At 44.4% G+C, this 13,610-nt stretch overlaps 1 protein-coding gene across 1 annotated transcript; it reads right to left on the reverse strand.

The window, feature by feature from the left end:
- Positions 1-6: 6 nt before the first annotated feature.
- On the reverse strand, positions 7-13,298 carry hif1aa (hypoxia inducible factor 1 subunit alpha a). Its single transcript, XM_076018054.1, has 15 exons — positions 12,987-13,298; positions 6,583-6,773; positions 5,668-5,819; positions 5,452-5,536; positions 4,887-4,996; positions 4,088-4,290; positions 3,790-3,896; positions 3,541-3,688; positions 3,058-3,431; positions 2,533-2,729; positions 2,310-2,432; positions 1,942-2,192; positions 1,565-1,664; positions 1,353-1,443; positions 7-1,266 (listed from the first exon to the last, which is right to left on the reverse strand). The coding sequence occupies exons 1-15, from the start codon at positions 13,016-13,018 to the stop codon at positions 1,106-1,108; spliced, it is 2,325 nt and encodes a 774-aa protein (XP_075874169.1). The 5' UTR covers positions 13,019-13,298; the 3' UTR covers positions 7-1,105.
- Positions 13,299-13,610: the final 312 nt, after the last annotated feature.

The raw sequence follows: 13,610 nt of genomic DNA on the forward strand, positions 1-13,610 counted from the left end.
GAAACATTTCACTTTATTAAAGCTATTTAATGTTCGACAGCAACAAGAAGCATGACAGACCCAACTATATGGCATGGAGCAATGGTATTAAACTGACTACCATTAATGAAGGAAACAGGTTTGACAACTCACAGATGCTATTATGGTGACTGATCACAAGTAAAATATGAATGGTTGAGATTCCACTTTAAAAACTGCTGAGTTTGCACACAGTTAAAACCATAAACACATAATCACTATGTGAAAAGGAAAAAAAAAATACATGTTCATTTTTATGAGGAGATTGAGACAAAGATGAAAACTCAAATGTTAATTTTGAGAGTTCTAGTCCGAGCTGTGAAGCAGAACTGGGCCAATAAAAATGTTCCTGGTATATGTACAGTTACACACACTTACAGTAAAGTAATAAAGTGACATGTACTGACTGCTACACAAATGTTTTTTTGTTTTTTTTTACTCGAGACACTGATAACTATTAAATGGAGATAACATTCAAACCACCTATGGTTTAAACAATAAGCGCATACTTCTGGACTAAAGACATTTTTGTTAGGTACAAGTACTACAACATACAAGTATGGGAGGAAAAATAAAATTGTTCAGATCCCATTAAAACCACTTTTAAAAAGGATTAATATATATTGCTGGTAATATTTTTTCATTTTAAGAAAATATAAATTGTGCGACTGAAGCTTACAATACACTGCTGGCAGTAGCGCCAGGTTCCGTGGTGACCTGAAAAGGGAAAGGGGTCATCTTGTCGAGGCGCTGTGTGCTGAGATACTCCCTCGTCGGAGGGATCAAATCATCAAACAAAACAAACAAAAAAACAAAACAAAAAAGTGGACATCTCATGATGCCTGAATCCCTTGAGCCAAAATCTCAGACACTTCGTTTGTCACGGTGGAATGCTGCAATTATCAAATGATGTGTACAAACGGCAGCCAAACTAAAGTCAAATTCACTCTGATACATAAATAAGGGGTGGCAAGGTCGGGGGATGGGTAGGGGTGGGGGGGTAATGGGAGCCACAGAGTGGGAGTGAAAACATGAGGAACTGTAGTGTCCTGTGTCTAGTTGAGCAGTGAGCAGGCAAAGCATCGACTCAATTAATGTGGTCCAAAGCGCGCAGGAGCTCCTCCCCCTGCAACAGGTACTGGCGGCCTTGTAAGGGCGCGTTGACTTCGCAGTCGTCGCGGGTGAGCTGCGGTAGGCTGAAGAGCAGGCTGCCCTCGGACATGTTGCCCAGCAGACGACTCGCCATATCTGCAGGGAGAGGAGGAAGAGAAGTTGCAACTCTGCCGACGAAGAGCGCCTGGTTGGCCGACGCAGCTATTGAAAGTGTGCTTCACCTGAAGGCAGCAGAGGTGCGTTCTTGGCTGCTCCCGACTCTGACGCCCTCAGCTTCTTGCCCTGCTCCTGCTGACCCAGCTGCACACTTCCCTGCAAAGATTAAAAACAAAGAAAAAATATTCAAACAGCTGCGTTGTCTGAAGGAACGCTTCAGGACATGGCCGGAGCCATCGCCCTCTAGAACTCTAGAACCCCACTGTGATGGACTCACCTCTCCAATGATGTCTTTTAAGTCACCCAGTTTTCTTTTGCGGTGTGTGTTCTGAGCTGCGAGGGTCCGCAGTGCAGCTTCTTTGTCCATCTGTGTCGGCCTGCGGTACAACATTAGCTGATTAGCTCAGACGAACAACGACCACAAATAGTACATTGCACACAATAATTCACAAAGGTGCAATAAAATATTCATCTGTCAATATAATGTAGATAACTTGTAAATAGTCAAACTATCCATAAGATTTATTTTCTTACATTTTAATTAATATAATCTTTCTTCTCTTTGCACTATAATGATACTGTAATTATGTAAATGTTCCCAATGTGGGATTAACAAAGGCATTCTATTCTATTCTAACAACTACAACAGTTCACCTCTTAATGATGGTGACCAGGTGGGGGGTGTTGACCGGGTCCAGCGGCGGTGCTGGCGAGGCGGTCCGGCTGGCCGGTGAGCTCAGCGGGGAGCTGCGGACGTCCTGCGTGGTGACGCACACCTTGGGGCTCTCCAGAGAGTTGACCGGCCCGCTCGGCAGGGGCTCGTCTGGGGCCAGGCTACGCAGCTGGAAGTCATCGTCCATGGAGATGTAGGGGGCCAACATCTCCAGGTCCGTGTCCTCCATTTCCTGGAGAAAATAGTCTCATAGTCAGAATCTGTTTTTTTTTTTTTTTAAAAACACTCCAAGATCCACTAACAACTTATACAAAAGTTAAAAAAAAATAAAAAATTCTGGTATAATGACCTGTGTGGTGAAGGGGGTCTTGGGCTCTGGGTCAATAGCAAACAGCCTCTCGACGAGGTCAAGCTTGAAATCTGTGTTCATCTCAGAGTCCATGGGGAAGCAGAAATCCACAGAACTGTCGACCTAAAAAAAGAAAAAGCAGAGAGGATGTGAACATGTTGCTTTTTGCGCACGGCTGCCAGCAGAACAGCTAAATTCACGGCCTCTCTCTACTCCTCCTTACCACGGACGAGCCGGCCGCAGAGGACGAGGACGGGGCTGGAGTGTAGTGTTTGGCTTTGGATCCCTCGGCGGTGGAGGGGGCGTGGAGCCTCTCGCTGGGCGGCAGCGGCGAGAGAGGCAGCGCCAGCTTGTCGCTGGTGGACGGCAGCATGACGTCGTTGTAGAGAGGAACCTCCTTCAGCAGCTGAATGTCTGAATCTGCAGAGGACAAGGACGTTGGCCATGAATGGACGAGTGGTTTACTTTCGTCTATAGGTGTAAATTAATGCAATGTTGTGCAATCAACTGACAAAAATGAAAAAGAACCTCCCCAAACAAATTTGCACATTATACACACTCACAATAAAAATAAAACAACTCTGTACAGGAAAAAAGGAGTAGGCTGTAGCCAAAGCTTATTCTTGCAGTGCGTAAGATCACCCGGAATATTAGTAATACAAAATCAAAAAGGGAAAAAAAAAACATGCTTTACATAAAGTCAGTTGTTTGGAGTGGAGTGTGTGTGTGCGTGTGCTAGTGAACGAACCGGGGCAGCTGAAGTCCAGGGCGATGATGGTGTCTCCGGGGGCCGGCGCCAGCAGGGTGAGGGCCTCGGGCTCGTCCTTCAGGTGGTCGTACAGGCTGGTGAGCGGCTGCACCACCGCCCTCAGAGTGAACTGCTTGATGATGTCCACCTCCGGACCCTTCTCCTCTTCCTCCTCTAGCTTCTCTTCCACCACTTCCTCCTCTGCATTCAGCAGGCTCGGAGAGACGTCCGGCCGGCGGCTCTCCACGGCGACCTGCTGCTCCTCCTCCTCCTCCTCCTCCTCCTCCTCCTCCGCCCGCACCAGCTCCTCCTTCACTGGTTTCAGAGCCGCCGTCTGTTCCAGGGACAGGACCATGTTCTCCTCCTCGATGCCGCTGGAACACGGTCACAAAACTGTCAGTCACGTTGGGGTTTTTTTTTTTTTAAGACACAAAAGACCGTGTGGCACATTGGAACACATGCAGGAGATTACTTGATGAGTACCTGAGCACAAAGTTAACGCAGACCACGCACTGCGGCTGCGAGTTCTTGCTGTTGTAGATGACGGTGGCCTGGGTCTCCACCCACACGAAGCCCCCCCTCTTGGCCAACATCCGGTACTGTCCTGTGCACACTTGGCCCTTTGCAAACACTTTGAGTGAGAAGCAAAAAAACAGGGGCAAATCAGTTTAGAAGTGGACCACCACAATCAAAGAAAAAGCATCCTAGCATTTTTTTGCAGTTGGCTCTTACAGTTGTGGTGGGTCTTGGTAAGATGATTCGAGTCCTGAGCGTGGTAGTACTCATAGACTGAACGATTCAGCAGATCTTCTGGCTCATAACCCATGAGTTCAGTAATCCTGAACAAACAAACAGATTTGTCAGCCTGGTTCAAGTTTCGCAAGTGCCAAAAATGAACACTAGGTGGCTCCACATGACCAAGAGTCTGCGGACTGCCGGTGAAATGTTCTCACTGGAGGCTTATAGGACAATCTGAGTTAAGCCATTTAAGTGTATAATAATATCCCAGCGGAGGGTAAAAACAACAAACCTCTCGTCACAGTACGTGAATTTCATGTCCATCGTGTGGCGGCTGAGGAAGGTTTTTGTGTCCAGGGGGACCTCGATGTTGGAGGGGTGGGGGATGGGGTCGCAGATCAAAACCAGGTAGGGAGCAGGAGGCTCCGTTTGTCCGTTGGGAGCCTGGTCAGCGTGGCTCTCGTGCACGCGGATCTGGCCTGAGCAGTGAAGCACCTGCAGAAAGAGCAGGAGGGTCACCGGCCGCACTGAACAGACGGCGCATTGAAAGCACTTTGACGCAGTTCAGACTCGTGTTGCAGTACTCAAGACTTTTTAAGGGACCGATGCATTTTCACCGAGTCTTGTCTTTGTCTCGGACTGGACGGACTCGGGATTTTTGATCAAGACCATTCAAGACTCTGCCAACACTACAATGACAGCTAATAATGGAAAAGAACCCAGCTTCTGCTGTTTTACACTCTGTTTGCGACACCCAGAGTGACACAGCCCCTTTTTCCTGGTTAATTAATTTTTTTAATTTTATGAAGCAAAGCGGTGTTTTTTGAAGATGGTTCAAAATAGTTGGCAAAACAGCAAAATGTTAAAGAAAATGATAAAAAAGATACCTTGCTGAAAAGAGATGTTGCTGTTCAATTTAGAAGCACACTTGAATTTAAAACAGATACTGGTCATTTTTTTCTTTTTTTGTTGTTAAAGTCTTGGTCTTGTCTCGATCTCCATACTCTCTAGTCTTGGCAAAGTCTTGGTCTGGGTTGGTGCGGTCTTGACTACAACACTGGTTTAAACTAGGCAAGTCCGGCTCCTGTTACCTTCCAGGTGGCCGATTTAACGTTGACGGTGCGGCCTCTGCTCGTCAGCGTGCACTTCATACGGATGAAAAAGCTGCGCTCTGTACTCGGCTGTTTGCCCTTTTTGGATCCTGAAATGACATGAAGCAATTAAGTTGGGCGGTTTATAAAAAGAGGAAACCATCTCATCATATCGCCACATCCAGCTGGTTCACACCTAAAAAATTGCATCATTTCATTGGTTGAGAGTTTTGGTGTTAACTCCCTCTTCTCTTTTTGCTTTTTACCACCAGTGAACTTCCTCAGTCGGACAGCAACGCCAGACTCTGATCTAAAACCCAATAATGCAGGGAACCGCCTGACAGGCCACTGAAGCTACTCTCCAAGTCTACGTGACCTCAGGTCTGAAGTGGAAAATAATAACTTGCTCTGACACCCGCCCCCAGTCTGAAAGCGCCAGCTCGGAATAAATTGGCCTCCTCGGTGACTGACGGAGGCACTGGATCAAAGTGTCTTTTTCTGCCCGTCTCTCTCCATTAGTGAGATCTTCTAATCTTTCACACGGCTCTCTGTTCTCATCTCTCACCTGTTCTGTGCACCAGCATCTCCCGCAGCTCCTCCTGATCGCACGGGTGGATGAAGTCAAGGACGCTGTGTCCCGTCAAGTCAAACTGCAGTGGAAAGAGACGTAGAAACACAGATGTTCCCACTTGGATCAACTGAAATAAAACACATTTTCCACCCTCGACTCTCGCTCCCTCACTGTCGTCTCTGTTACGCGTGCAAAGCGAGTCCGGCGTACCTGTGCCAGCCCGAGGCACTTGTTGATGTTCTCGGAGATGTAGATCATATCTCCATCTTCGGACAGCACCATCAGAAAGCCGTCCAGAGCCTTCAGGTAGGAGCTGTTTAGCTGCAAATCCAGGTCTGTTTCTTCCCCAGGAAGCGGCTCATCTGGAGGGGAGAGCCCAGCGGATGAGAAGAAAGGCATCAGAGGTGCGTGACACAGTTAGGGAGCTACAAAATGTTACGAACAAGACACCACAAAATAGAACGACACACACAGACACTTAGTATTCTAGAACATCTATCAGGTTTCTGTTTCGTCCTCACCACACAGAGTGAGAAAGTTCCACTGGGCTGATGGTCCACAGGCACTGACGGCTGTTATAATCTTCTTTTTTTTTGGGACCATTTTATTTTCAGCTTTATATATGCAATGTATACAAACCAGTCAGCATACCAACAGTATACAGACAAAAACCTATCAGAGAAGGAAACACTCACTCCCCCAAAGAACGAAAAAAAAGGTCAGCGTATAAAATCTGACTTAATGACTTGGTGTCAGAGAGGTTTCCGTACTGCTTTTAATGCTTAGCTAATGTATTAATGTTACTTACTACAATTGATACTAACCTCCTTCTTTTCACTTATTTTACTCTAATCTGCATTTGATTTATTTGTCTGTTCATATTTTAAGTATTTTCTAACTGCAGATTTTATTCTGATAAGTTTTAACCTTCTTTTGCAAAGCGTCTTTAAGGACTTTGAAGAAGCGCTCAATCAATAAAATGTATTATTATTATTATTATTATTATTATTATTATTATTATTCTGTGCCAGTATGGTCTAAATTTGGCTGCCAAATTTTCAAAAAGGTTTTCTAAGACAATATGTGATTTTTATCCAGGTGGGGATGCAACTGTGAGGTACTGACCACCGCTGAGAAGTTTCCTCATGCGCAGGTAGCTGATGGTGAGCCTCATGACAGAGGCCTTGTCCAGGCTGGAGCTGACGCTGTGGGCCAGCGGAAGCTCCTGGGCCAGCTGGTAGAAGACCTCCGACTCCTTGCCGCGCCGGCATCGCGCCGCGTCCCTCGACTTCTCCTTCCTGCGCTCTGAGCTCACCCTGCGGGAGACGGGCGGCGGGTCAGCTACAGGTTTCGGCGCCACGGCGAAAAACACAACACCCGGCATCGCTCGGGTCACATCAGCGGTGCGACGGCGCGCTCGTGCGTGTGCAGCCTCCGTCCGGCCACCGCTGGCTGCGACAGGCTGCCGTCTAGACCCCCGTCGGGGTTATTTACATAAATGGCCGTTTGCCAGTGTCCCACTGGCTGCCGCCCAAATGAAATGGGATCCGCCTCCCGACAGCCATTGGCCGGAGAGCCGGCGTGGATTCTTACATTCCGTCTGCCGCTCGGTTCGCAGCGCAAACACCAATCTCTCTGACGTTTAAGAGCCCGGCTCGGACGGAGCCAGAGAGAGAGAGGGACAGAGAGAGATAGAGAGAGAGAGACAGCGGAATGAAAACACAGACGCTCACAAAGAGAGTGCATGGAGCCACGCCTTCACCTACACTGGCAAACAAACAGGCTCATATTTCATGCTTCTTATTCTTTAGCACCGGCGCTCAGTGCTTTTGGCTCGCAAACTCCTCATTTTTGTATTAAAAACTAATGCAGGCCGCTGTCCAACGGTCTGGCTAATGGAGCCGGCATTCTGTAAACAAGATCTGAAAGATCTGGCATAGCTCGAAGAAATTAAAAGGTACAAAAGACTTTTGAAGGACGCGACGGGTTCGTTCGGTTCTGGAGAACACGGCGTCACGACGGCAGCTGCTGCACTGATTTGCATTCAAATTGATTTATTGATTGATTGATTGATTGATTGACATTCCCTCGGTTCGCATAAACGTGGAAGCCACCACTAGCAACACAACCTCTTGTGGAAGTCGTGTGAAACTGGACCAAATGCACAACAACAGAATGGACCTGTGGCTTCGCAATGCAGAGTGAAGCCGTATCGATCCGCATTCACAGCACACATTGACTGCACAACATTAACTTATAGCCTCTATAAAATAAAGACGAGACATACTAAAGATGGAATCTTGCACGTCTAATAATGGGTTTGTCAGTCTAAGCGTGGCTGCCGTAGCTTCAAATAGTATCGTAGTGAACGTGAACACTGTTTAACGTTGTGGTCTTTTTTAGAGCTCATCCTCCCTCTCTGAAATATGCTCATGCATGTGCTTATATCAACAGGCCATAAACACAACACATTCACGCTCATGTAGGTCCATTTGTCAATGTTTACATTGTCTGGCAACTACACTGCACGGCCAGACAACGATCATTCATCTCCAACAATATTATGTTCATATACAAAAGGTAAATTTTCAGCCCAGTTGAAAGCCAGTCATCTAGCAGCCTGCAATCCACTACAAAGGCAAAACAAAACTAACGAATGCTAGATGTCTGTGCTTCATTTCAGCACTGATGGCTTGAAGTCAGAGGCAAAGATGCTGAATGCTCTCTACTCAGTCAGCTGCCCAACATTGCCCTGGAGCTTTCAGTTTTCACAAACATTGCAGGCAACAGAAGCATAGTCACTTGTAGCAAGAGTAAACATCATTAGCGCCAACTCTGATGGTAGCAGATAACAGTCGGACAGCAGAGCTAACCAACTTAAACGTACATCCACGGTACAGTGAAAGGCTGAAGCCAAGCTGTCCAACAGATTGGGTTGAATTCATCATGCAGCCAATGCAAATGACGGTTTCCTTTGCCATTTGCCCTTTCCTGGGGGAGGGGCTACACCTCCAGGGGCAGGCAGGCGGCAGCAGAGGAGATTCACAAACATTAACCTGACCTGCAACTGCCGTCCTGGTTAGAAAACCAGGAGCTGGAGTACAACAGAGAGACAGAGAGAGAGAGAGAGAGAGAGAGAGAGAGAGAGAGAGAGAGAGAGAGAGAGAGAGCGCGTGATGTCATGGTCGATTGAAGATGTTATGACGATACTCAGTCTTGTTCAAAGCAATTTATTGTTCCTGAAGTCTATACAAAGAAATATGTCACGGAGCTCATTTCAAATTGTCAATAACGATGCAGTTTTATTCTTTTTTTTTCCATCCTCCTTGAGATATAAATTTAGACGCCATACAAGAAATAGAAAGACAACGCCACTAGAGGTGGGTCCAGAATACATGAATGAAATGCTAATGGAATATAAACACAGTAGGACTCTGAGATCAGTCCACTCAGGTCAGACAGTGGAGCCCAGAGTTCAAACTAAACATGGTGAAGCAGCACTTCGCTGTTATGCTGCACAAATGTGGAATAAGCTGCCAACAGAAGTGAAGTGAAGCCCCAAGTGTGAATGTTTTTAAATCCAGGTACTTTCTCGTATGCTTATAATTGACTGCTTTTGTTCCGTCTTATTATATTTTATTACCATCTCTGTATTTCTATTAAATGCTTTTAAAAGGTTTGAACCTTTAATCATGTAAAGCACATTGAGTTGCCTTGTGTATGAATAATAAATAAATAAAACTGCCTTGCCTAAAACAAACAAACTAAACACTATATTCTAAAGCATAAGGTTTGAGACAAAGTATAATCTATGCTTGAACAACTGGTGGATTTTTCCTGGACGCGGGTTTGTCACCACTGTCTGTCAGCCACCACAGCGTGAAAAAAAGAGAAAAAAATAGAGGCTACTCTCGATGTGCGCACACAAACAGAAATGCGCTCCGAAAAAGGGGAAGAAATCGGCTGTCAAACGGCAGCTCTGACCACTCCAATAAATGTAAACAAAAAGGTCCCTGTAATGTTAAAACAAAGCAGAGCCAAGAGGCCTCTGTTACGTAACACTATTCACGCATATCTAGCTGGGGGCTACACGACGCACCTCAGTGGAAACACTGTGGGGTGTTTTCAGTTTCATCGCAAATTTAACGTGTTTGGTTTAATTGCATTAGGCAAAGGCAACAAAATTACACACATTGCATTGCGTGTTATGTACTATATGAGGTTAAAATATCTCCTGCCTTGTCTACACATCAGATTTAGGATTTCCAGAACGACAAAAGCAAGTGCAAAGAGTTGAAATAAGAACCATAACATTCAACAGGACCAGAGCTGCAGGTCTACTCATTTGTTAATAGGCACTGACCTATTTTTACAAGAGTAATGTTCTGACTCTTCCAGTCTGGTGTAGTAGGACACTAAATGCTATCTAATCTATTACATAACTACATTAAGGGGAGTAACCTGACCTAAACCCTTTTTCAAAAGCGGTGACTGGAAATAAAGTCCTTTTACAGACCAACGACTGCTTGAATGGGCAACATAGTTGGATCTAGTTTGAATTTTAATTTGCTTCTCTTATGTAATAGAGGGGCAACAGTAACCATGTCACAGTGGCTGATGGGACATTCAACATTACTTAGTGTTTCTGAAACTTGATAACCACATTAATTCAAATTTTGGATTTCAAACATGGAAAAAGTGATGCGACGTATGTTGGAATGACAGAATAGCGTGCCAGATCAGCACTGCCAAAGATCAACCAGTCTCTTCATCTGCATTAAAGACCGTAACAAGCCTTTATGAGTTTTTTTTTTAACACTCCCCCAATACATCAGCATGCACCACTCCAACCACAAATACATCCTGTCGAGACGAACGACATGATTTCTCAAGTTTTAACAAGGCTTCACTCGAGTGGTGACTGTATTTGAATGTCTGAGGAAAACAACTCCTCAAGAAGATCAGTTTACACATTTGGCCACTCCTATTGACGTCATGTACTGGTGACTAAAAGATGAGCCAGAAATGGCAATTCCAAAATACTTCACAAAGCCAGACAAAACTGCATCAAGCCAGAACGAGCAATCTTCACTCTTGTGGACTTGAATCTCACAAATACAAAACCGCAACAGGATGTTAATCATTTTATCTTTTCGATGAGCCATATTTGACCGCAGAAGAAATTTAATACCACTCGGAAAAAGTTAATTGCATCATCGGACAGCGATGAAAAGTACAACACAATTTAATTTCAGTTTTTTTTTTTTTAACAATAGAATGGCGTCAACTATCAAGGTGAAGTCAACCAGCGGCAGTTTGCAATTATTTGCACCAAGCAATGATTACAAAACTCCTTGTTCTCTTACCTCGGAATCAAAACTTTACAACCACGCCACTGACAAACTCCAGTACATAACAACAAAAAAAGGGGTAAACCGCCTTCTTCACACATGGGTTAAAGCTATCAGAATCATGGATGAGGTGCATATGATAGAGAAATCCTACATCCTAGAAAATTATAAAAGCAATGTTTTTAAAACTTAGGAAACAGCTGCACTTGTCTTCACTTCCCTTTGTCGCCAAAGTGTGAAATGAAGATGACAGACAGGAAGTGAATTTGCTGGTGAAGACACCGTCAAGCGCTCATTATTATACCGGTGCTTTGCATTGGTATAATGAGCTCCAATTAATCCAATGGAGAAAACAACAACAGTTTTACTTAAGTGTCCATGAGCAAAAAGATGACAAGAGAAAAACTCAAGAAAATGTCTCTGAAAACCCTGCTAATCTGGAGCAGAGCCTGACAACATCCATATGTGCAAAGTTGACTATTTGAAGGTAACGATAACCATGTTTAGTTTTGTCCTGTTTGGTAACAGCTACAGCGACACAGGTCACAAGCTCATATACTACAGAACAGAGAAGTAGGTTTGTTTCTTTGCTTTGTTTAAACTGGTGGAGAAAACCCAAGTCAGAGACATTGCATCCACTTGAGAAGAGGACAAAATTAAGTGAGCACAACAAAGAGGTTGCGAAGCTAGACAGGTCTTGTTGAATTTCAAGCAAACTGTTGTGTGTGCCCAGACCCACAGCAGTCAGCTGAGAACCCGCAATATAAAGCTAAAAATAGTGTCCAGCTTGGTACAATACAGGCCTTCCTCCATCACTCGGCCACTCGTATTGTTAAATTAGGGACCTCAATGTGAATCTTGTACATTTTTTTAAATCACACACAATTGCAAACCATCTTTACAAACACACTTTGAAGTTAAGGCTCGACACAATTTTGATCTCAATTATAACAATTAAATGATTGAAAGGAAAATTGTTAGGTTGGCGGTCAAGTGTTTTCAATATCAAGGGTAACACTTGTTGAATTAGGAGTTCAAAGACTGGAAATTATTGTGCTTGCATAGCAGTCACAGGAAATGGCACAAAGGCCGACGAACCATTTTCCAAATAAAGAAGCCTGACTGACAGCCTGAATGTTTATTAAGGTAACTGGAACTGAATCAATCAATTTAAAATCACAGTACTAGTTCAACAGGTAAAACCGAAAAATATATGGTCTAACTTTACAATATTGTTTTGACAACAAAATCTTTCAACCATCCGGTATTTTACTGGAAAATGACTCTGGGAACATTTCTAATAGTGTGTGATGTGTTTTGCAATCTATAAGTTTGGTCTTTTAATCGACTGAGAGTACAACCATTTATGAAGAATACGCCTAAATGTGTGTAGTGACATCAGCAATCCAATTGGGAAGGTCCAAACGTAAACTCCGTCTTTTTAAACAAACTACTGTACTGTACCCGCCCCCCAATGTTCGCAAGTGGATCAACAGCCTTTCCAAATGCTTTGACAGGATAGAAACGACTGTGTCCGTGAACAGACTTTACCAAATCAACAGAAAAACCATCAAGGGAATACACACTTTCTCTCAACCACGACTACTTCCCTGAAACGAAACACCGCTCTTGGCTCTTGGAGCGTTCGCGTAAAGAACGTCGGGTATGGAACATCACCAAAACACCAGTAATTTAGAATAATAAGGTCACACACCTTGTCGTGTATCACCAAGAGAAAATGTAAATAAGGCTGACATTACATCACGGAAGCTCTGGGACCGATTTGAAACACGAATGTTGAGGCATTACTTCACGGCTAACATTGATGCGAAAAGAGTTTAAATTAGTTAAAACAATATTTTGATTGTATTCCCCAAATATAGAGAAGTTTACTGGAAAGAGCAGGCCTGCCTTTGTTAGTAAACAGCGAGCAATAGCTTCAATTGTACACTGGCTAGCGATCGTTAGCCACATTAGCCGCTTGCTAACTACAGTAGCGCTCCAGTCAGCGCATTTTGTCGAACTAACCAGCTGAACTATCAATTCACCTTGAAAATACGGCGCTTAATGTCACTTGTGGGCGGAAAAGGGAACTCTGCACCGAACAAAGCTGTCAAGTAAGCGCTCAAACAACACCACAGTCAACCAACAGAGGTTCAGCTAGCCTTTTTACATTACCTTTTCTTTTCTGGTACAATTCCTGTGTCCATGTCAGGACGAAAAGACCTGAGTTGAGTCTCTCTCTTCGTATCAAGCTGTATCCGGGCCCGTCGAAAAAGCAAAACCGAAAAAACACGATTTTCTTCGGAGATTATATCATCAAGCTGCGGCTACATACGGGTTCTCACTCGGTTCAAAGTGGTCAACTATGAGATTTCATCCGCAAAAACGGCGACCCGATCGCCTTCTTCAGTCCGGAGATAGTGCCACGCTGGAGAGCTTTAGCTGCTACTTTCCGAGACAACGTTGAACCGGGCTGGATAGGATTACTCCCCCTTCGCCTCCTCAAGAACGCGGTGTCACATGCTCGACGGGGACGGGGGACGCCCACAAAAAAATAAATAAATAAAATAAAAAGATTGTTTTGAGAGGCATTCGTTGTCAAAAGTGTCCGTCAACAAAAGTCTGTGCCAGAGGAAGTTTTAATGTGTGTTTAGGTAGAATTTAAAATATTACTTTACAGTGTTGTGTAAGTGCTTGATGAGACCTGCGATCATACCTGTGTCTTTGACATCAATGTCAACATCTTCAGAAAACAGCAATTTTTTGTACGCTCTATCTCACTCATCTGATCTTATTTTA

This window comes from Nelusetta ayraudi, unplaced genomic scaffold (genome assembly GCF_046127955.1).
Source record: "Nelusetta ayraudi isolate G7.1 ecotype Tasmania unplaced genomic scaffold, CSIRO-AGI_Nayr_v1 ptg000007l, whole genome shotgun sequence".
Taxonomy (NCBI): Eukaryota; Metazoa; Chordata; class Actinopteri; order Tetraodontiformes; family Monacanthidae; genus Nelusetta; species Nelusetta ayraudi.

Coding starts and splice junctions, on each gene's coding strand:
- hif1aa (XM_076018054.1), bottom strand. CDS start 13,018: ATGGACACAGGAATTGTACCAGAAAAGAAAAG. Junction 3,689..3,789: donor TACCAAGACCCACCACAACT/GTAAGAGCCAAC, acceptor TCTCACTCAAAG/TGTTTGCAAAGGGCCAAGTG. Junction 2,730..3,057: donor CCTGGACTTCAGCTGCCCCG/GTTCGTTCACTA, acceptor TGTCCTCTGCAG/ATTCAGACATTCAGCTGCTG.